At 37.0% G+C, this 23,064-nt stretch overlaps 1 protein-coding gene across 3 annotated transcripts in view; it reads left to right on the top strand.

Annotated features, from left to right (window-relative positions):
• The window catches only part of CSMD3 (CUB and Sushi multiple domains 3), a 710,218-nt gene that overhangs the window by 95,995 nt on the left and 591,159 nt on the right, over nt 1-23,064 (top strand). For all 3 annotated transcript variants that reach the window (XM_035546237.1, XM_035546236.1, XM_035546235.1), the window contains exon 3: nt 21,532-21,644. In XM_035546237.1, coding sequence (XP_035402130.1) covers nt 21,532-21,644 — 113 coding nt within the window. The remainder of the gene's footprint in view (nt 1-21,531; nt 21,645-23,064) is intronic.

Below are 23,064 nucleotides of genomic sequence, written 5' to 3'. Positions count from 1 at the left end.
CTCATCAGAGGCAACCACAGCTCTTCATTGTTTTTCCACTCAACCTATTTTTATTATGCTCTAAGTACAGGCACTTTTCTTCTCTCATCACTGCGCACTTTCTGTCCAAATTAGCAACCAGAGCAGAAACCATGAGTTGATTAGGATCAAATTAAGGATTCAGCACTTTGGAAACACCTTCAAACCGCTGATGACTGAGTCATTGATTTTTCTTTCAGTTGAGCCACTATTCTCTAGCTTTCTCCACTGTTTGCATGGAAAGAGAAAACACCAAAGGAAGGAAAGAATTTCACTTGGGAATTTAGTGACTAATGAACAAAAACAAATAGGATGACAGTCTCCCTTTACAAAGAAAGAGAAAATAAAACAGTGTAAATTCCAGTCAAAGATCAATGAGGAGGTAAGAAAATAAGGAAAAAAAATCAAAGACCAATGCAGACTGAGGGAGGGAAGAATAGCAACTAAAAACAGGGAACAAAGGCACAGTGAACCAGCAAACAATGAGGAAAATGACGAGATAGATAAGGTGAATGAATCTAAGTAAGAAAAATTACACTATGTGAACAAAAAATAAGTAAAGCAAAAGCGTAAACAGAAAATATGTATAATGTTGGAAACTGTCTGAACATACAGCAATGAATACAAGAAGGCTTGTAGGTAAGAGAAAAAAGATAATTGAAACAAATATAGCAGAATGTAATGGTAAATAGACATTTGGGGTTTTAGCTCTGAATTATGGGTTTTGAGCAGGTAAGACATTTAAATGGAGATTTCTCTTGCAATCTGAGAGGACTGCTTCATGAAGAAAATGCATTGAAGCAATAAAATGTTTAGCATTGTGATTATAAACACAAAGCTAAGAGAATAGCAGCTCACACCAAATAAGCTATATTCTTGGACATATTTTTGTATGATGTTAAATTTCTAGATACCCATTGAAAGTGAAAGGCAAAAAAAAATATTAAAACTGATATAAGAAAGTGCTTGTTCAGAAAAGGCAAACTTGAAGAAGTTCAAACTCCTGAACTTCTACTCACATTACTACAAAGAGGCCAAAATTTTAACAAGTTAGGAAAAATGGATTAGACATTCACTTAGCTAGAAGGATGAACAAGGTTAAATGGTAAGGATCAAATAAAAATAAAAATAAAATTTTGTAGCCATTATTTAAGATGGAGTTAATTTTATTCCTAACTGAACTTAGGAAGAGACTTTTCCATTGCTGAACTTGAAAGGGATATCTTTCTCTGAAGTAACTGGTATGGTCAGTTTGAATACTTTGGAATAGCTGATGGATATTGGACTACCTTGCTTACTTAACCTTTTGTCTAATGGAAGAAAAATCTCTTTTAAAGCCTCTGAGAACTATTATCATTTTTGGAAAAGCTGATAACTGGTGTTATACAAATAAAGAATGCAAATAACAGACGATGAATGTGATCATCTTGAAAAAACACCTCTGCTAAATGTTATTCATTTTGTTTTGCTTTGCTAATTGTTTTATTGGACATGAAAAAGTGTAGGAAGCAAAGTTGATTATTGTTGAGACCACTTAATTTATGACATTATGCTACAGTGTACCAGCACAGGCAATCTGTGATCATTAGTCTTCCACCTCTTTCCATCTATGTAAGCAGAAAGAAGTGTAGTTCACAATAACCATCTTGTCCCAGAAAGTTATAGTCTACAGGAAGAATTCATTGTATTGTAGTGGTGTATAACTGTTTGACTTGCTTACATGGCAGAATGGTAACTGTTAAACCAGTTCTTAAATTCAGCTTGTATTTTTGTAGTTGAAATTATCAATATCTCATACCTTAAAAAGTTGATAATTGATCCAGAATGTACCTAGACCAGCTATGTAATATGCATATATGTTGTTATAAATTATTACTCCTGTCTTTGAGTGCTTGGTTCCTATATGAATAGTCTATCTCTATTTTTGAAGAAAGTCATGTTCATTCTATATTAACGGATATTCCAGCAGAAAGCCAAAAAAAAAAAAAACAAAAAAAAACCCACATGAGTTGGTGTGCAAATGCATGCATTTGTGTGTGTATATTTATATGTACACTGATTAGAATTAAGGGATGTTTGGAGAACAAGGCTTAAACTGGAGAACATTCCTCTATCTCTCTAATATTCGTCTTCAGTAGTGAATGTGATAGTTTATTACTGAAAAATGGCTCCTATAGATTAGATTATATTATACACTATATACATGGATTATGTTACAGAGTTTGGAATGAACATTTTATCATACAAATTGTTTATGTAAATATAAAATGTTATATTTTATTTTACTTAAGTACAGTTTAATATCAACAGTATACTATTGTCCTGGTTTCAGCTGGGATAGAGTTATTTTTCTTCCTAGTAGCTGGGATAGTGTTGTGTTTCAGATTTTGGAAGAGAATAATGCCAATATAATCGTAGACTCATAGAATGATTTGGGTAGGAAGAGATCTTAATTATCATCCATTTCCAACTCCCCTGCCTTGGGCAGGGACACCTCCCACTAGATCAGGTTGCTCAAGCACACTAATGTTTTAGTTGTTGCTGAACAGTGCTTGCACTAAGTCAAGGACTTTTCAGCTTCTCATGCTGCCTTGCCAGTGAGGTGGCAAGACCAGGTCAGTTGACCCAAACTGGCCAAAGGAATATTCCATACCATATCACATCATGCTGAACAATAACATTGGAGAGAGTTGGCCTGGGGGAGGAGCTGCCAGTGCTAGGGATGGGCTGGGCATTGGTTGGTGGGTGGTGAGCAATTGCATTGTGCATTACTTGCTTTGTATAATTCTCCTCTACTATTGTTACTATCATTATTTTTACTGCTATTATTTTCCCTTCCTGTTCCTATTCAACTGTCTTTACGTCAACCCATAAATTTTACCTTTTTTTCTGATTCTCTCCCCTGTCCCACTGTGTGTGTGGGGAGAGGGGGGGGTGGGGAGGAGGTAATCAAACGGCTGTGTGGTGCTTAGTTGCCTGCTGAGTTAAACCACAACAGCACTTTTGGCACCCAGCTTGGGGCACAAAATGTTGAGATAGTGATGGATTTGACCAGAGCACATTAAAATACATTTGTTATAAACACTATGTTAGTTTAAAGTTGCTGGTCTCAATGTTGATTTTTGTGTGCGTGTTTGTTGGTTCTCACAGTCATTTTATGTTATACCTTACTTGCTCTCTGCTCTCTGTCATGTTGATCACCCCTGGGGGCTGAATTAAGGTTACCCTTTTGCTGTATCATGTAACACTGGCTTATGACATAATAAAATTGCAGGTCATGAAACTAATCTGATATTTGTACTCAGCATTGTCATCATCTTTGCTCTTTGGGAACCATCTTTCCAAAACTATTAATAATTACACTCTATTTTTCTCCTTGGAGAACCAATCAATGGGGCCCACTTTCCCTAACTCCTTCACATACTCTTTCTGCTTCACCTCCTCCTTCTTCTCCAGGTTAATTACAATAGGTGTTGGGAATTTTGAATATCCTTAGGATGTTCAAACCAGCATGTTCCTATAGCTATGTCTACTGAATGTGCTTCAGGTTTTAAGGTTAAAAAACTCCTTAAGAATACCAACGAGAGATCTGCCCTAAGGCTGGATAGTTATGAGTAACAGGGTGCAGGGTATAGTATGGACAGGTACCTAAGACGCTCAACACCTCCAGTGTTTTGGAATTTCACCCCTGAAAAAGCTCAGAATCCTGAAAAACTGGTAAAATGTTTGGGAAAAAAATGCTGTCATCCTGGCAATTCCAGAGAGACAAAAATCACTGCAATGTGCTGGGGCCTGGCCCATGCTTACTGAATACTGTTCAACATTATTCAGCATCCCCAAAGGGAAAAGAAGGTCTCTGGATCTGACAGCAAAACAACAGGTGCTGAGGCCACTCCAACCCCTGCAACAGGCTCTACGGCTGCTCTGCGGCTACTGCAGCCCTGCAACAGGCATTGCAGCTGAACCAGGGAACCAACCCATACCAATATCAGTCATTTCTGATCATCCTCATACACGAGAAGAAACAATGGGTGTGAAAGTCAGCTCATTTAGTAAGGGAAGAAACTCCTACAAAGAACGGGAATGAGGAAGAATTTGATAAAGAAGGCTACTCCAAAGCAGGACCATCACAAGAACAGAAAAGAAAGAGGAAGAACTCATAAATGAGGCAGTAAGCACCTGATTCCTGTCCCTGGGTGAGCTGTGAGATATGCAAAAAGATTTCAGCCATTATCCAGGCAAGCACATTGTCACCTGGCAGTTCCAATTCTGGGATAATGGGGCTAGTAGAATGGAACTAGAGGGCAAGGAAGCCAAGCAGCTGGGATCCCTCTGCAGGTAAGGGAGCATTGACAACGTGATAGGAAAGGGGGCACAAGCCCTCAGCCTCTAGAGGTTACTCCTGTTAGGCATGAAGGAAAGGTATCCCTTTGAGGAAGATGTAAGTCACTCAAGCAAGTGAACCACCATGGAGAGAGGTATCCAGTACCTGAGGAAATGAGGCATGCTGGAGGTGATTTATGATGACCTGGACAATGAACAATTATCCAAATATCCAGATAAAGTCAAGTGCACATAACCGATGTGGTAGAAGTTCTTACGGAGCGCACCATCATCTTATGCTAAGTCATTGACAGTAATGACCTGTAAATATGGAGAGAGACAAACAGTGGATGAATCTGGCCAACTCCAGAAATATGAAGAAAGTCTCTCTTCCTCCCTACAGGCCTGCATCTGGCTGTGAAGAACCTGTCCTGGTAGTTCTGTCAATTCAAAGAGGATATGTCCTACTCCCCACCTCTACAGTCCAGTATCTCAGCTATTAGAAATAAGCATTCCTCTGCTCAGGAGAGAGGATATAGTGTGTACAAACCACGTGCTACTCTGTGATTCCACGTGTGACCATGGAGAGGAAATGAGGAAGTGGGATGGAAAATCTACCTCAACCTTAGAAGCATGGGTACATGAGTTGCAAGGAAAAACAATCACAAAAGGGTGTTCTTCCAGGAAAGTTGCAGCTCCAGTTTTGAGCGGGCAGTTCCCCTGATGGAGTAAAAGGGCTGATCTTACTTCTGATTTTAATAAAGGGACTTCTGACTTGCATTTGCAAGAAGTGAGTAATGAATACTGTGACCAGAACTAGAGGGGCCCTACCTCCAGCCGGGTGCAGGAAAGGGATAACTATTTTTATTGGACTGTGTGGATTCAATGTCTTGGTACATCAGACACTCAGGAGTATATGACTCTAGTGGACACTGGTGCACAGTGTATCCTAATGCCGTCAATCTATAGAGGGACAAAACGCTGGAGTGACAGGAGGATCCCAACACCTAACTGTATTGGAGGGTGAAGTGATCCTGGCTGGGAATGAATGGCAAAAGGACCCCATTGTAACTGACCTGGAGGCTCCGTGCATCCTTGGCATAGACTACCTCAAGGACTCAAAGGGTACTGGTGTACTTTTGGTATAGCTGCCTTGGAGACAGAGGAAATTAAGCAGCTGCCTACCTTACCCCATCTCTCAGAGGACCCTTCTGTTGTGGGATTGCTGAGCACTGAAGAACAGTAGGTGATGATTGCAGCAGCAGCAATACTGTACCAAGACTCCCTGATTCCCATCCATAAGCTCATTCATCAACTGGAGAGCCAAGGAGTCATCGCCAAGGCTCACTCACCCTTTAATAGTCCTATATGGCCAGTGTGAAAGTGTAATGGAGAGTGGAGGCTAACAGTGGACTGTCGTGGCGTGAATGAAGTCACACCACCTCTGAGTGCTGCCGTGCCAGACATGCTAGAACTTCAATAGGAACTAGAGTCAAAAGCAGCCAAGTGGTATGCCACAGCTGATATCTGTAATGCATTTTTCTCGATCCCTTTGGCAGCAGACTGCAGGCCACAGTTTGCTTCCACTTGTAGGGACAGCCAGTACACCTGTAATTGACTGCTCCTGGGATGACAACATGTCCCTGCCATTTGCTACAGACTGATCCAGTCTGCACTAGAACAGGGGGAAACTCCTGAACACCTGCAATACATTGATGACATTGTTGTGTGGGGCAACACAGCAGAAGTTTTTGAGAAAGGTAAGAAAATAGTCCAAATCCTTCCGAAAGCTGGTTTTGCCATAAAACAAAGTAGGGTCAAAGGGCCTGCGCAGGAGATCCATTTTAGGAATAAAAAGGTAAGATGGACATCATCAGATCACAATGAATGTGATCAAAAAAATAACCATGTCTCCACCAACTAGCAAAAAGGAAACACAGGCTTTCTTAGGTGTTGTGGGTTCTTGGAGAAGGCATATTCCAAATTAGTCTGATTGTAAGACCTCTCTATTGAGTGACCTGGAAGAAGAACAATTTCAAATGGGGCACTAAGCAACAACAAGCCTTTGAACAAATTAAACTGGAGATGAGATCGTGTGGTGTTTTCACCCTGCTGGGCAGCTGAGGTCCACCATAGCCACTCTCACACTCTTCCTCCTCAAAGGAAAAGGAGAAGAAAATAGGATGGAAAAGGATCAAGGGTTGAGATAAGGACAGGGAGATCGTCATATATTAAAATAATAAATCTGAAAACACAAACACAACTCGATTTATGATCAATTATGTTTATTTTTTTATTTTTATTTTTTATTTTAATGATAAAAAGTATGTTTGCTTAAACAAAGTACTTCTATCCAACTTGTATTTAAAGGCTATTCCTAGTATTGAATTCAAAGGTAAAATTCTAAGACAGATATGGAACTGGACTAACCTTCAGTGCTCTAAAACCCATATTTACTCTATACCTTGTCAAATGTGCAGTGTTCTGAGAATAATATTTGCATTACAGTCTTTGCAATAGTTATCTCAGTGGTTTGGAAAAGCTATACATACCACTTTTATTACACAGTCATACACCCAGACAATACAGAGTCAATGAAAACATTTGAAAGTTCCTGTAGAGATTAGTTTGTTTGATTATATTTATGAGTAGCAAAAAGTTACAACTGTGACAGCTTATGTTGTCATGAAATGTAGATAGCTAATGCATCTTTTTTTTTATTACTATTATTTGTTATTGTGTGTGTGTGTGTGCAGTATCCTGTCTGCAATAATGATTATTTCCTTTAAAAGTCTTGTTTAGTCCACCATCTGATACTGTTTACAAAGATTAATTTATTTTAAATGTCAAAATGTCGAAAATCAGTCATAAAATGGAATTAAGACAAGAAAGCCTAGCCTACTGTTTCAAAACAGCAAAATATATTAATAGCTAAGTGGACTCATATCTGTTTTATATATTTATTTTTATTTAAACCTACCCCACATTTAAGGTACATACTGGGTGCAGACCTGGCAGGTACAACTATTTGCAGATACATTTTATACAAGCATAGTTATTGTCCAATAGTATATACAGAGACAAACACTAGTTGCATCTTCTTACCTGTTTACAGCAAAAGTAACAGTATCTGAAAATTTCTTCCTTTAAATGATTGTGACACTCCAAGAATGGGATTAAATTTATCTTTGTGCTAAAATTCTGGATTATCAGAATATAATCAAAAAGACCTTTTCCTGATAAACTTTTCTTAGCAGTGTTTAGTAGAAGTGTTACTTTGTATAGAAAAGCAATATTTTATTTTGAAATGGCTGTCTCTTAACAGTGGAGCAGTACAGATATTCACATAACAGTGTGTTCTTAAAATTGTAAAAGTAATTACTCAGTTATTGCTGCAATAATAGTTCTAGTTATTCCTTAATATTTAAGAAAATTAGAGAAGCATTATGTTAATTTTTTTGAGCAATAGTACAATATTGTATGCTTTCATGCATAGCAGAATGACATGTAATAAACTACATTCTCAGGCTATATATGAAATTGAGAATAATATTCTAGTGCATTTATTGTTGTCAAGGGTAAGTTGCATTTTGTCCTCATGACTTTTGGAATGATTAACTATGTTTATTACCTATTAAGAATATATATAGTTGAAGAGCTCTGTACTTTTATATACTAACTAATTTGTTTCAGGCAGATGATGTTTTTCAGTGGTATTTTATGTATATCAAGATAAAAGCTTGGTTTTCAATTACTCAGAAAATGCAGATCTCTTTATTTAAATGGGAATGTTCAGAGCAGGGATGTAAAAGAACTAAAGGTGTGATTCAAAGCCCAGGGAAATCAGTGGGAAGATATCCAGTGATTATATTGGATTCTGAATCAAATTGAGTGAGCACTAAGGATCTCTGATATAAGGGATATGTATATATGTATGTATATATATATACAAGTTTTGATAAAAAGTATAATATAAATAATAGTTTAATATTATAATAGTATAATAGTTTTTATAAAAAGTGTATAAAAAGTTTTGATGGTAATGATGCACCCATTTTAAATTGATTTTACATCTTTGTTAATTTTGGAAAAATGCTCCTATTAGGTCAGTTAAAGGAAGATTTTCAAAAGTGCAGGTTAGAACTGGATACCTGATACCTTTCTGTTATTTTAAATGTTATTTTCTGTTATTAAAATGTTTCACTGTCCTTTGTAAACGGCAGTTCCTTTGATCATTACCATTTCTTTCTGTTCATTTCATATCATAGGAGTTCTCTGAAGACAGCAGTCTATTAATTTGAAAATTACCCTTAATTATTTTGTTTTGAAAAATCTGAAAATTAACTATGCTGAGATTATGTTTTTGTTTTTCCTATAAAAACTTATCCCTTTTGTTTGTGAGGATAGAAGAGCAAATACTTCACATGCATTGATTTTCAGGGGGTAAAGGAGAAGGTTAAAAAAAATGAAAATCTACATTTTCCAAGTCTGATTTTTTTAATTAGACTTTTTTTCCCCTCTGAAGAGGGACCTTACTTTCAATTTTAAACTCAGTATATATTTTCTTAGATATGCTTTTCATCTTCTTGATTGAAACTGCTGTCAAGCACAAATGTGTAAAATTTGCTGTGACATTTTAGATATAATGATCAATATGGAATTATGTACCTACCTGTTATGAGACTGAAAATGACTCATTTATATTCTATGTGCTCATGTAATACACCCATTAATTTACAGCCCTTTACTTATCTGTGTGTTTATTTATTTATTTATTTATTTTTATGTTGTTTCATTTATGGCATGATGCGGTAAATAATGTCTTCAATATCACAGCTTTTTTTGCCAGATCTGTTTCCCTTACAATTTTAGATCTGCAATTAAAAATCTTTTCCATTTTATCTTGGCTTTCTCCTCTACTTTGTTTTGGATGTGGTTGTCTCTGTTGCCCTGCATTTTTCTATTCTTTTCTGTGTTATGGATCACTTCCTCTCGTGCAACCAAAAAGTTTTGCTGTTCTTCTAACCTCACCTCAAGGGCATTTTAGAATGGATATGGGAAATGGAAAGATTAATTTCTCACTGCAGAAGTCTAAAATGAAATCTTTACACATACTTCATTCTCCACTGCAGTGGATTCAGGTTCTGCCTTGAAGTACCATATGCCTTTCTGTAGAAAGATAGCAATATCTGGTGTTGGAGGAGGAAGATCTTCCTCTAACATCTCCCGGGCTTCTGTCTTACTCTTTGCTTTATACTCAGGCTATATTTTCTCCTTTAAAGTGAACAGGAGACTGTGAGAAAAGTAGGTAGCTTTTGACTTGGAGTACAAGATTTCTGGAAGAAAATGGAATGAAATAAAATTCATGGATTATTATAAGTTTTTAACTACTGCAGTGCAAGCTTTGAAGTATGTTTTCCAGCTAATATAGATGATGAACTGATAGGATTTATTCTATTTTTTTGCTGTTACTCAACAATGACTTTATGTTCTAAGAAAGTGATTTATAGAATATATTTATATATTTATATATAAATATAAAATAATAGATATAATAGCAGATAGCTTTTCCTCCTTCACATGCCCTGCTACTCCAACTTTATCTATGTACCAGAACAGAAATAACATGTGCAGTGATAATGTCATTTTGCTCATGGATGAATTCCAAAACTCGGCAGAATATTTAATATAAGTTGAAGCTGCTCTGGAAGTTCCTGGCACCTACAGTGGTGATAAGCAAAATATGGCATCTCTCCTTTCAATATCATGCTATTTTCACACATTAAGGTAAAGTTACAGAAGATAGTTAAGATCATCAAAAAGCTTGTTGTCACTTAAAGAAGCAAATCTGGCTCTGACCTTGGTTATGTTTGATCCTTCCCTTCGCTTTCACTGGCTCTGGTCCTCATCAGGCTCATCACCCTGTGAACATGCTTCCCTTTGCAAACTGAATAGGCTTGTTTTTATTTTTAATGGATTAGTTCTTCAACATGGTGGTTAGATGAACCAATTCACAGAGGACTGTGTAAAGCCTTGTGAAATCAGTGGTAGAGCTGTGGGAAAGCTGGAAGGAGCAGGCTTCTGCTCTGGTGCTTAGAAAGCTCCAAAACCAGCTCAAAAGTACTGTGCTATTCATCCTAACCCAATTTTAAGAAGAGAAAAGTAAACTCTGTTATCATAGTGTTTTAGCTATTAGAGAGTAAAAATATGTACTGCTTGCTTCTTCTTCTTTTTTTTTCTTCTTTTTTTTTTTTAAATTCTTGTTACTTTAAGGACCTAAAAATGTTTTTGAGTACTTTAAAAGTAAGTGTTTGGTATATTTTATTCTGATCTATTTTTCTATCCAAGAAGCAGCCAAATCCAGACCCTAGAGATTTTTAAAGAATGTTTTTGTATGGTAGTGAGATATGCGGTTCTTCTTACTCCATTTTTTTTTTGCTTGATATTTTTGATGTATTAAGCTCAATTAACTGTTTTAGGAAAGGTAATTATGTTTAAAGTCTGTTTCATTGACGATACTAAAAATGAGTGGAGAGCTGTTTAATAAAAAATTCAGACTGATAATGGATAGTGACTGTTTTTAGAAACATTCTTTGTAAAGAAAATGATCATACCAGAAACTGATGAGTAATTTATTGTTTAGTTAAAAGCAACTGTTCAATTAAAAATGTTCAGCTTTGGCCTATGTTCATTATTTTAAATGATGAACAGTTTTGCATTTTGACAGGGAAAAAGTATCACTTGAACAAATAAATTAGTTAATAAATCATATGCTGTTTTGATAATAATTTTTTGAATAAAGTACAAGATTTTTTTATTAACAAATTACAGTGAGAGTAAGACTTGAACCCTGTCAGACACTTCTGCTCAATTTTGTTTGCTTTGTTCTATAGATTATTAAGACAAATTTTACTTATTTTAAACTGAGTAGATGTACAAAGGTGTAGGAGTTACTCCTATTCACATCTGAATTAAAATTATTTTTTAAAAACAATTTTTCATTTCTTAACTTTCTTTCTAACTTTACGGCTAAATATTTGGTGCCTGAGAAATCAAATAGGAAGACCCAACATCAGTTAAATTTTCTAAGAATGCTACAGGTTAAGCTTGCAATAGTAGCAGCTAAAATTCAACACATTTAATAAGTTCTCAATGTGCAAATGTGAGTGCGTTCATAGCCAAACTCTTAAAGACTGAGCAGATTCAGACTAAGTTGTCTACTACTGAGCAGGAGTGCTTTTGCTTCCCATTAAGTTTTTGAGATTTCAAAAATATTTTTTTTCTGAACTGGAATGTATGAATGACAATTAAAAGTTGTGGTGCACTGACCTTGGCTGGCTGTCAGATGCCCACCTAGCTGTTTTCTGTCTCCCTCATCAACAGGACAGAATGAGAAAATGAGATGAAAAAACTTGTGTTGAGATAAAGACAGGGAAACCACTTACCTATTACTATCACAGGCATAACAGACTCAATTTTGGGAAAATTAATTTATTGCTAATTAACATGCAGTTAGATGGTGAGAAACAAAGACAAAAACTAACACACTTTCTTCCCACTTTCCCCTTCTTCCTAGGCTCAACTTCACTCCTTCATTCCTATTTCCTCTGAGTGGTGCAGGAGAGATGGGGATAGTCCATAACAGTTCCTCTCTACTTCTCCTTCCTCCTCATACTTACCCTTACTCCAGTGTGGGCCTTCCATGGACCACAGTGTGGATATTTGTTCCACCATGCTTCACAGGCTGCAGGATAATCTCTGCTCCAGTGCATGGAGCACCTCCTCCCCCTCCTTCTCTTACATTGGTGTCTGCAGGGCTATTTCTCACTTTTTTCCCCTCATTCCTCACATTGCCAGGCAGCATATTGCCCTTATGAAGTCTGCTTTCCCAGAGGCACCACTTCCTTGGCTGCTGGGCTCAGCTGTGTCTTGCAGTTGGGCCGTTGGAAATGGCTGGAACTGACTGTATCTAACACGAGGTAGCCCTGGCCTTTTCTCACAGAGCCTCCCCTGCTACCAAAGGCTTGACACCTGTACCTAAAGCCCACATAAAATACACAAATTACAAAGCCTCAAATTAGCTACACTAAAAAATAAATAAGTTAGCTAGCTTCACTAATTAAAAGTTGATTTATTGAATTATGATATTTTTTGTATCCTTTCTAAAACCGGCAATTCTTTCAGTGATATACTGCAAAACTCTGAATTTACTTACTAGCTACATGTCCAATCAGCTTATGGATTCTTTTTAAACTTTTGGATTGACAAAAGAACTAGTTCAACATAGAATTTCTTATCATAAGAACCTCTTCTCAGTTCTAATTTGCCACTCTTAAATTTAAGAGAAATCTTTCTATTATTGTGAATTGATGAATAGATTTCTTTTAAATTAAAATAGTTATTTTCTAAAAGTATAGCAGAACACTAGCAAAGAATATGATCTTTGATTATTTGAGTACTATAGGAAATAAACAGTGGGTCAACGGTGGAAAATGTTTAGAGTAGGAAGGATTAGAAAGGGATATATTAAAATATTACAATTCTAGTTATTCTTACAATATTACAATGTTTAGTTGCTCTAGATTATTTTACATTATAATATAATGATGGAAAAACAGTTAGAGCATATCTACAAAAACAACAACAAAACCCTGAAGTTTAAGTCATTATTTCTCTGTCCAAAATGTATTAATATGTGTGAGCAGTGACTTAATTGCTATCATAATCAATTCTATGATCCATTGCTCACAGTTCATTTTTAGTATATCTGATCCTCTTTTGGACTAACTACTATTGCTCCTTGACATTTTAGCCTGTGATGTTCTCTGAACCCACTGTTTTGACATGGTTTGTTGTGCTCAAAATTCAGAAAGGCACGGATGCATGAATAGATCCATTGAATACGGATGTGAGAAAAGACCACAACATCGAACATGTAAAGGGAAACTAGTTTTGCTCTAACAGTTACTAGAGCAATCATGTCATCACGAAAACGTTGACTTGATCTTTCATTTTACAGATAGGAGTCTCAGATATTTAGATATTTAATTTCATATGTATAAAAAAAGCAGTAGTTTCTTACACTCCGAAATGTTCTGGTTTGATTTTAAGATAATCTTTTTATTATTTTCTTTTTTCGTTTTCATTTTTTAGTGTGAAACTTAATTTTTGGTTTTATCTAAACAAGAAATAAAAATAAATAAATAATACACTTGGAAAACCTACCCCAAACACCTATTAGAAAGTAAGAGAAGTAAGATGTCTTTATGCAAATATAGAAATATTCCTGTAAGGTCTGTACAAGAAATAAATAGCAGTATGTACTAACAAAGGCTTATAGCTGTTTTACATGTTAATCAGTTCATTTCTACTTGAGTTATGGTAAAGAATAAAATGCACTAATTTGTCCTAGTAGCTCTGTACTTCAATTTGTTTTCCACCATCAAACTGTTTTGTAGGTTGACATGTTAGACATTGTGTTTCTCTTTGGCAATCTGTATTTCCTTAGTATTTTCCCCTGAGCTTTGTTTTCTTCCTCTCTAGCCTCCACCCACTAACTAGAGTATTTTCTTTGGATCAAGGACTGTGAGGAAAAAATGACAGAAACTTGGGCTTTTACAATTCTAAATCGTGATTTCTTTTTCTTGGGACATATTCCTTCACTGGGGAGAAGAGTACTTTCCTACTTTGGTGTATATTGTGACAATAGGGATGTTAGAACTACAAGGTACTCTCTTCTGGTATTTGAGATCACTTAGATATGTTAGATCAGGTGAAAAAAAAGGCTACTAGGAGACTGAAGAACTTGCATATGACACAGTATATCTTATGGACTGTTAAGAATTGGATCAAACTTCCCACAGAGGGTGGGCCATCTTCATCCCTGTAGATTTTCAATATTCAGCGGAAAAAAGACCTGAACAAGTTGCTCTGACCTCAGATCTGACCCTTCTTTGAGCAAGAGGTTAAAACAGAAACCTCCTGAGGTCCCTTCCAACCCGAATTATCCTGTTTTCCTGTAATATGCAATAAATATTTGGAGATATACAGACAATTTTTGTTGTTGTTGTTTTTGTTTTGTTTTGGTAGGACAACTTTTCTATTTGGTAAGATTACTGTAATTTTTTTAAGAGGCATGGGAAAGCCAAAGCGAGCCTGGAACAAATCTACTTCTTTCATTTGTGGGCTTCATCCTAGTTTACAGTGCACACTGAGAGAGTAAAAGATGCTAAAAAGATTACAGTTCAATCTCAAGCATTAGGCTGTGGAATTTGATACAGAAATCCAATATTGAGAGATTGAAAGACCTGTACAACATTTTGTATGTAATGCAGACAATTCAGTTTTAGGGAAGTAAGAGAAACACTGAGGTAATACCTTTTGGGCTACTTAGAAGTTGCATGCTCTTATGCAAAAACAAGGATATATGTAAATGATAGTTGTAGATAACTATTTTTTTTAAAGTAATTTAATTTCTTAACTTCTTCATAAACATAAAATCACCACTGATGTTTAAATAATTTATTTAATGCCATAGGTATCTTCAAAGATCTTAGTAGTGTAATGCATACTTTAATTTTTAAATGCATATGCCCTTGACTGTCCTAGTTTTTGCCATTGGCTACCTCTTATGATTAACTACTACTGCTCTTTAACAATCTAGTTTTTAACTATTTAGTTTTTAGTTGCTTTTGCAACTTTCTACTAGTAAGTTTACTCAGTTTACTGTTCAGAGATCACAGATGCTTATTTATGATGAATTATGGGAGAAATAAGAAAGAAATGCCACAAAATAGAGTGAAACAGATGCTACATTTTGCATTGTCTTGAAAGAGGACAACCAGATATATGTTAGTGGAAATAATTAATTTTAATTTGGCAGTCAAAATCTGAATGTTAAACTGAATACACCAACATTTAAAAAAATCATACTTTCTTAAGTAGTCATATATTCTCTGTGATATCTCAGTATTCAAAATAAGAAAATTCAATAGCATATGCAACTCAGGGGATATGGTCACCGGAAACAAACATTTGTTGAGTATTAGCAGAGAAAAATGAAAGTGTGCCTTTTATTTCAATCAAACAGATGCAAACTTTATCTGACTACAACAAATGCAGAAGAAAACCGTGGGTAAGAAGAGCATGTTTTTATCTTTGAAAATGGAAATAAGCAACCTCTTCAATGGAGGATATCTATGCTGTTGTTTCAATTGCCTCCCTCCCCCCACTAACCAGAACTAGTGGGAAAATGTGAAGAGTTTGGCACATAAAAGACCTGATTTCACACAATTTGAAATTGAATGGCTGCAACATCAGGCAAGTCAGATATTAATTTTAATCATCTGCTACTTTCCAAATGAATAGAAGTGTATTTGAATATACTAACATACAGACACAACTTCACCAGCTAATAGTTAATTCATCAGCATGTAGTCCAAAAAGAGCAAGTCCTATCAGTACCTTCCTAAGTTATTATTTGGTAAGCACTAAATGGTAGTGTCCACATAAATAATATTTATGAAGTTACTGGACATAACATCAGACAATGCAATTGGCAGGAAGACTGTATTATTTTAATGGGAATAGACCACTGTTTTTGCATCTTTGTTTTTTTCATGTACTATGGTTTCTTAGAATAATACTCTCCAAAGATTACTGAATTACATACGTATCACAGGGACCAAAATTTAGTTTGCAAAATTTCATAGTATTAAAAAAAAAAGTTACATTAACATTACAAAGGCAAAACTTATAATTAGAAATATTATATTTGTGCTTTGAACATATCAGATAATTCAATGCCTCAAAATATCTAGTATGGAATAATGTTTCTACTGTCTTCAGAAAAATTGGCTTTATCTGTGGGGAAGATTCTCAGTGAAGAAATGAAAAGTGTTAATTTTACCTACTTTTATTTTATACTGAGAATCTTTTTAAGGATCTATCTTCTTTTTTTGATATGAAAAAATAAATGATAATTTGGAGACCAAACTAAAAGTGAGAATGGATTCTGACACTTTTTCTAATTTTGCAAAGCTATAATAAATTGACATGTTTTATGTTTCTGCATTATTTTATACAAATTAGAACCAGTAGAACCAGTAGTGAAAGGAAGATTAAATAACAAATGTTGTAAATAAGGAAGGAAAAAAAAAAAGAGAGCACTTCAGCTACTACAGAGAAATTTGAATTTTAGGTGTGTTTAATATGTGTTTGATACCAGGTTCAGGAGATGATTGCTTACTTGGCATGTGCCCCACCTAAAGGTTTTCTTTTTTGGGCAACCTAATCTAGTTGGTAGCATCCCTGTCCATGGTCTAAACACGTGATGGTCAGATCAATGTACCATATATTACCTTGCAGGCATTTTGCTGCTTATCTGGTATCTTTCTTCCTGAGTTATTATGGACTTGCTATGTTTCACTTTACATGGTCAAAGAAAATTATTTTAGCTAACATTTGTGGTTTTTTGTAGAATTTTACATACAAATGAGACTTAAGCCCAGGGGTCATGTACAGCGTTACACAATGAATAATACTCAAGTTGTTATATTACTAAATAACTTCAATCGTCTGAGCAAATTACATTCCATTTCCTTTTGAAAATTTGTAGTAGTTTACCAAATGATATTATAGAAGAATGTTGTTTTATACTTATTTAAAATTCTTTTTAATTTTGCACCCACTAATCCACAAATAATTTTTTTTTTTTTTAATACATACAAATTTCAGTGCAGAAACCTAATTAAAGAAACAATCGTTACCTTTCTGAGTAGCAGCATAATGATGGTGATAAATGTCACATCCTTGAAAGCTAAATGTTATAGAACAGTTCTAATAATAATCTCTTAGGAAAAGAAAATGTAGTGGATGACATGCTAGTAATGTCTTCATTTTAAAAATCCCTTACCCACCTAAGTTGTGCACACGTACCAGTCATAAAAAATAAATACTTTGGCATACTTAGGCTGGGAATAATAAGGTTGAGTCCCTATGGGTTAGGATCAGCGGGAAGGCCAACAAGGCAAGCATCCTGGTTGGGGTCTGTTATAGACCGCCAAACCAGGATGAGGAGACGGATGAGGAGTTTTACAGGCAGCTGGCAGAAGCCGTGAAATCGTCAGCGCTTGTTCTCGTGGGGGACTTCAACTTCCCAGACATATCCTGGAAGCACAACACAGCCCAGAGAAAGCAGTCTAAGAGGTTTCTGGAGGGTGTGGAAGATAGCTTCCTGACGCAGCTGGTTAGAGAGCCTACCAGGGGAGGTGCCCCGCTAGACCTGTTCACAAACAGTGACAGACTGGTGGGAGATGTGGTGGTTGGGAGCTGTCTTGGGCAGAGTGACCACGAAATGGTTCAGTTCTCTATTCTTGGTGAAGTCAGGAAGGGGACCGGTAAGACCGCTGTCTTGGACTTCCGGAGGGCTGACTTTGAGCTGTTCAGGACACTGGTTGGCAGAGTCTCTTGGGAGGCGGTTCTGAAGGGCAGAGGAGTCCAGGAAGGCTGGGCACTCTTCAAGAAGGAAATCTTAATGGCTCAGGAGCGGTCTGTCCCCACATGCCCAAAGATGAGCCGGTGTGGAAGAAGACCGACCTGACTGAACAGAGGTGTGGCTTGCGTTTAGGAGAAAAAAGAGGGTTTATAATCTTTGGAGAAGAGGGCGGGCCACTCAGGAGGACTATAAGGATGTTGCGAGGCTGTGCAGGGACAAAATTAGAAAGGCCAAAGCTCATCTGGAGCTCAATCTGGCTACTGCTGTTAAAGATAACAAAAAATATTTTTACAAATACATCAACACAAAAAGGAGGACTAAGGAGAATCTCCATCCTTTACTGGATGCGAGGGGAAACCCTGCATCTTTAGTTACTAAGGATGAGGAAAAGGCTGAGGTGCTTAATGCCGCCTTTGCCTCAGTCTTTAGCGGCAAAACCAGTTGTTCTCTGGATACCCGGTACCCTGAGCTGGTGGAAGGGGATGGGGAGCAGGATGTGGCCCTCACTATCCATGAGGAAATGGTTGGCGACCGGCTACAGCACTTGGATGTATGCAAGTCGATGGGGCTGGATGGGATCCACCCGAGGGTACTGAGCGAACTGGCGGAGGAGCTGGCCAAGCCGCTTTCCATCATTTATGGGCAGTCCTGGCTATCAGGGGAGGTCCCAGTCGACTGGCGGCTAGCAAATGTGATGCCCATCTACAAGAAGGGCCGGAGGGTAGACCCGGGGAACTATAGGCCTGTTAGTTTGACCTCAGTGCCAGGGAAGCTCATGGAGCAGATTATCTTGAGTGTCATCACGCGGCACTTGAAGGGCAACCAGGCGATCAGGCCCAGTCAACATGGGTTTATGAAAGGCAGGTCCTGCTTGACGAACCTGATCTCCTTCTATGACAAAGTGACACGCTTAGTGGATGAGGGAAAGGCTGTGGATGTGATCTACCTTGACTTCAGTAAGGCTTTTGACACCATTTCCCACAACATTCTCCTCAAGAAACTGGCTGCTTGTGGCTTGGACTGGTGAACTACACTTCGTTGGGTTAAAAACTGGCTGGATGGCCGGGCCCAAAGAGGTGTGGTGAATGGAGTCAAATCCAGTTGGAGGCCGGTCACTAGTGAAGTCCCCCAGGGCTCAGTACTGGGGCCAGTCCTCTTTGTTACCTTCATCGATGATCTGGATGAGGGGATTGAGTGCACCCTCAGTGAGTTTGCAGATGACACCAAGTCAGGTGCGTGTGTCAATCTGCTCGAGGGTAGGAAGGCTCTGCAGGGGGATCTGGATAGGCTGGAGCGATGGGCTGAGGTCATCTGTATGAAGTTCAACAAGGCCAAGTGCCGGGTCCTGCACCTGGGGCGCAACAACCCCAAGCAGAGCTACAGGCTGGGAGATCAGTTGTTAGAAAGCTGCCTGGCAGAGAAGGACCTGGGAGTACTGGTTGATAGTCTGCTGAATATGAGCCAGGAGTGTGCTCAGGTGGCCAAGAAGGCCAACAGCATCCTGGCTTGTATAAGAAGCAGTGTGGCCAGCAGCTCTAGGGAAGTGATTGTCCCCCTGTACTCAGCTCTGGTGAGGCCGCACCTCGAGTACTGTGTTCAGTTTTGGGCCCCTCGCTACAAGAAGGACATGGAGGTGCTCGAGAGAGTCCAGAGAAGGGCGACGAGGCTGATGAGGGGTCTGGAGAACAAGTCTTACGAGGAGCGGCTGAGGGAGCTGGGATTGTTCAGCCTGGAGAAGAGGAGGCTCAGGGGTGACCTTATCGCTCTCTATAGGTACCTTAAAGGAGGCTGTAGCGAGGTAGGGTTTGGTCTATTCTCCCACGTGCCTGGTGACAGGACAAGGGGGAATTGGCTAAAGTTGCGCCAGGGGAGTTTTAGGTTGGATGTTAGGAAGAACTTCTTTACTGAAAGGGTTGTTAGGCATTGGAATGGGCTGCCCAGGGAAGTGGTTGAGTCACCATCCCTGGAGGTCTTTAAGAGACGTTTAGATGTTGAGCTTAGTGATACGGTTTAGTGGAGGACTTGTTAGTGTTAGGTCAGAGGTTGGACTGGGTGATCTTGGAGGTCTCTTCCAACCTAGACGATTCTGTGATTCTGTGATTCTGTGATAAATTTGTACTTCTTCCTTGTGGGTATGTGTTACACAATTCCCTCAAATCATTGAGTAGGTAAATAGATAGGAGATGAGTGCTGCAAACTAAATTTTTATTCAAATTATTGGCTTGGTTTTATCTTGGTCAGTTTATTTTCTTGTGGTGATACTTACCAATGGATTAATGTATTTATTAGATTATGAAAAAGCTACTAGGAAAAGTGCACTTGACTTGTCAAAGAATTATGCTTATGCTCATTTGGGAGAGGTAAGAATCTTATTAATTTGTTTTATTCTTTGAAGAAAACTGTATTCTTGCAATCAAATTAAAAATGTGCGTACTAAATCCTAAATTTTCTGCAGCTAATACTCTGCCTCTGTGTATTAAACATAAGTTGTTTAATCTAGTCTTGGTTTAATTACATTATTCACGAAGATGCAAATGACAAAACCAACGATAGGTTTCTGGATACATGCATTGATGATTTCTCGCATATATATAGATCTGTATATACATCTCTTTAAGCATCATTACTACTTTTGTTCATCTATTTCCTGGTCTGTGCTGTGAGTAACAGTACCTTATCATTTGGTTGTCTTACGAGTTATGGCTGTAACCAAAAATAGTGCACAACAGTGCTCAGCTATGAACACATGAAAACAATTTAACATTAAACATTAATAAAGTAAGTCAACCTATGCTGCTACACAATTTGCCACAAAAGACAAACTGGGCTCTAATGGCATGTCCAGATTTGCTGGTGAGCATACACAGCCAAATTATTCAACTTGTTCTTTAGGTTTCTTTGACTGGTAGATAGCATGGAGTTTACTGGTCTGATACCCTGATGAGGTTATATTCTGAAGCCCAATGAGGTTGTATTCTGCTAGAATATTTCCAAGTCATTTAGAGAAAATAAATGCTGCCATATGTACATCAAACAAAAAGAATGCGTAGAGCTGGATATCTGTAGTGCATGTCACCAGTGCTATGAGTACACAAAAATTGTCCTTTCATATGCGTCTCACATATAGTGGGTTTAATTAAAAAACAAAAAAAAAAAACAAAAACCAACCAACCAACCAAACAAAAAAAACTCTCCACCAAACCCTCAACTCCCTAGCAACCCTGTAATTCACTTCAAGAGAGATTTCTTTATGAACCATGTTCCATTATATTGCAGCAGAAAATTCATCCACTATAACTTTTAAGACAAGTCCGTATAAAATAATGCAATAGAAATTTGAACATAACCCTAAATAGTGTAAATTGGCTGTTTTATTTTTTTTCTTCCGCTTATACTCTAGACACTTTTTAAAGTCCAGTTTCTGTATCATACAATCATCTCTGCTACACACATTTTCTCAAACCAGTGTACCTTACCTGACTCAGTGTCCATGAAAGCGCCTCAAATTTTATACTGATGTCTTAAACTATCATATAAAAATCATTTTCTCAAGTAATAGAAAACCTACACTTTTAAGTTGGCTGCCCTTTCAATGATGAAACAGCAATGTGTTCACAGCAAGGTATACAGCAAGCTGTAACACAGTTTTATTTTTAAGACAATTAACCGTGAGTTGTATTTTTTTTATTTTGTAGGTTAACAGGATTTCATCTTCCTCCACCTGTGACAAGTACAAAATCTGTATTTTCGCTGCGCTTGACAAGCGACTTTGCTGTTAGTGCTCATGGGTTCAAAGTTTACTATGAAGGTAAGACATGCTTAACAAAATAATTTGGATTTTTTCTCTGATGTCTATACATAATAAAATTAAATATCCTAGCTGTGCAAACACACATATAAACCTTATCCAAGTTACTTTTGCTTTTCTTGTAGTCATTCAAATTGTATGACTCCCATCTGAAACCAAAAAACTTAAAACTGTCTGCAGTCCCACCCAGAAAAAAAAAATCTTTTATAACATTTACTTTAATAATGCCAAATTTTTGAATTCTGAAAAGGAATTCATAATCTTTCTAGTCTTTCAAAGATGTGGTCATCCAAATTTATGTCAAGAAATTGCTTGTTACTCCTGAATTTCAATAGATAGTTAAATTTTTATCTGCAAGTTTCATGATTTTGCATAGAAGAAATGCTGACTCAGCTCTCTGAACTACTGTGAAGCTACCTCACTATTGCAGTTTTGGTAATTGTCTGCCAATTTCACACAGACTCTAGAGCAAGTGAGATGGCAGATGCATTCCTGAAGTCTAGAAGTTCATAATATTGTATGTATGTTCCAGGAAAGATCTTGTTTATAATCAAGCTCACTTAAGTCATATTTGAAGAGCTGGAATATATGATCCATCCATTTTTTATAATAATTTTATTGGCACTGAGATTATAAATTCTAATATATATCTACATGATATAAACAAAAACTATTGTTTTCTCTCTTTTTCCTTTTCCGTTTCCATTTCCGTTTCCGTTTCCGTTTCCGTTTCCATTTCTTTTTTTCCTTTCCCTTTCCCTTTCCCTTTCCTTTCCCTTTCCCTTTCCCTTTTCCTTTTCCTTTTCCTTTTCCTTTTCCTTTTCCTTTTCCTTTTCCTTTTCCTTTTCCTTTTCCTTTTCCTTTTCCTTTTCCTCTTCCTCTTCCTCTTCCTCTTCCTTTTTCTTTTCCTTTTTCTTTTCGTTTTCCTTTTCGTTTTCCTTTTTCTTTTTTTTATTGATGTAAGGACAGTTAATCTTTTTTGCTTCCTTTAAATGTATCTGTTGGCAAGCTAGGAGCTATAGTAAACATCCTGGAAAAGCTCTGAGGCTGTTGTTGTACCCTACTCAGTCCATCAGCAACAGAGAACTAATCTTTCAGAACATAAATAGCTGAATCACACTTTGATATCTAGGAAAATATCCAAAAACTGGTAATGCACATGAAGAGCTGCCATAGAAATAAAGCAGCCAATACTGACTGAAGTAAAACATCTTTAGTAATAGACATAGCTTACTTTCAGCTATAATGTATTAGAATGCTACTTCCCACCTATATACACTTATGTTAAGATATGAAATGGAAAATACAAAATAATTTTCAGACCTTTCTTATCCTTTGAATTATTTTAGAAAATAAATGAGGAAATTACTTTTTTGTTTTTTTGTTTTTTTTTTTTTTTTTTTCTGGCTTGCATACAAGG

The sequence above is a fragment of the Cygnus atratus genome, chromosome 2 (genome assembly GCF_013377495.2).
Source record: "Cygnus atratus isolate AKBS03 ecotype Queensland, Australia chromosome 2, CAtr_DNAZoo_HiC_assembly, whole genome shotgun sequence".
NCBI lineage: Eukaryota > Metazoa > Chordata > Aves > Anseriformes > Anatidae > Cygnus > Cygnus atratus.
The sequence above is the reverse complement of the archived record's forward strand: the minus strand, read 5'-3'. Positions and strand labels throughout refer to the sequence as shown.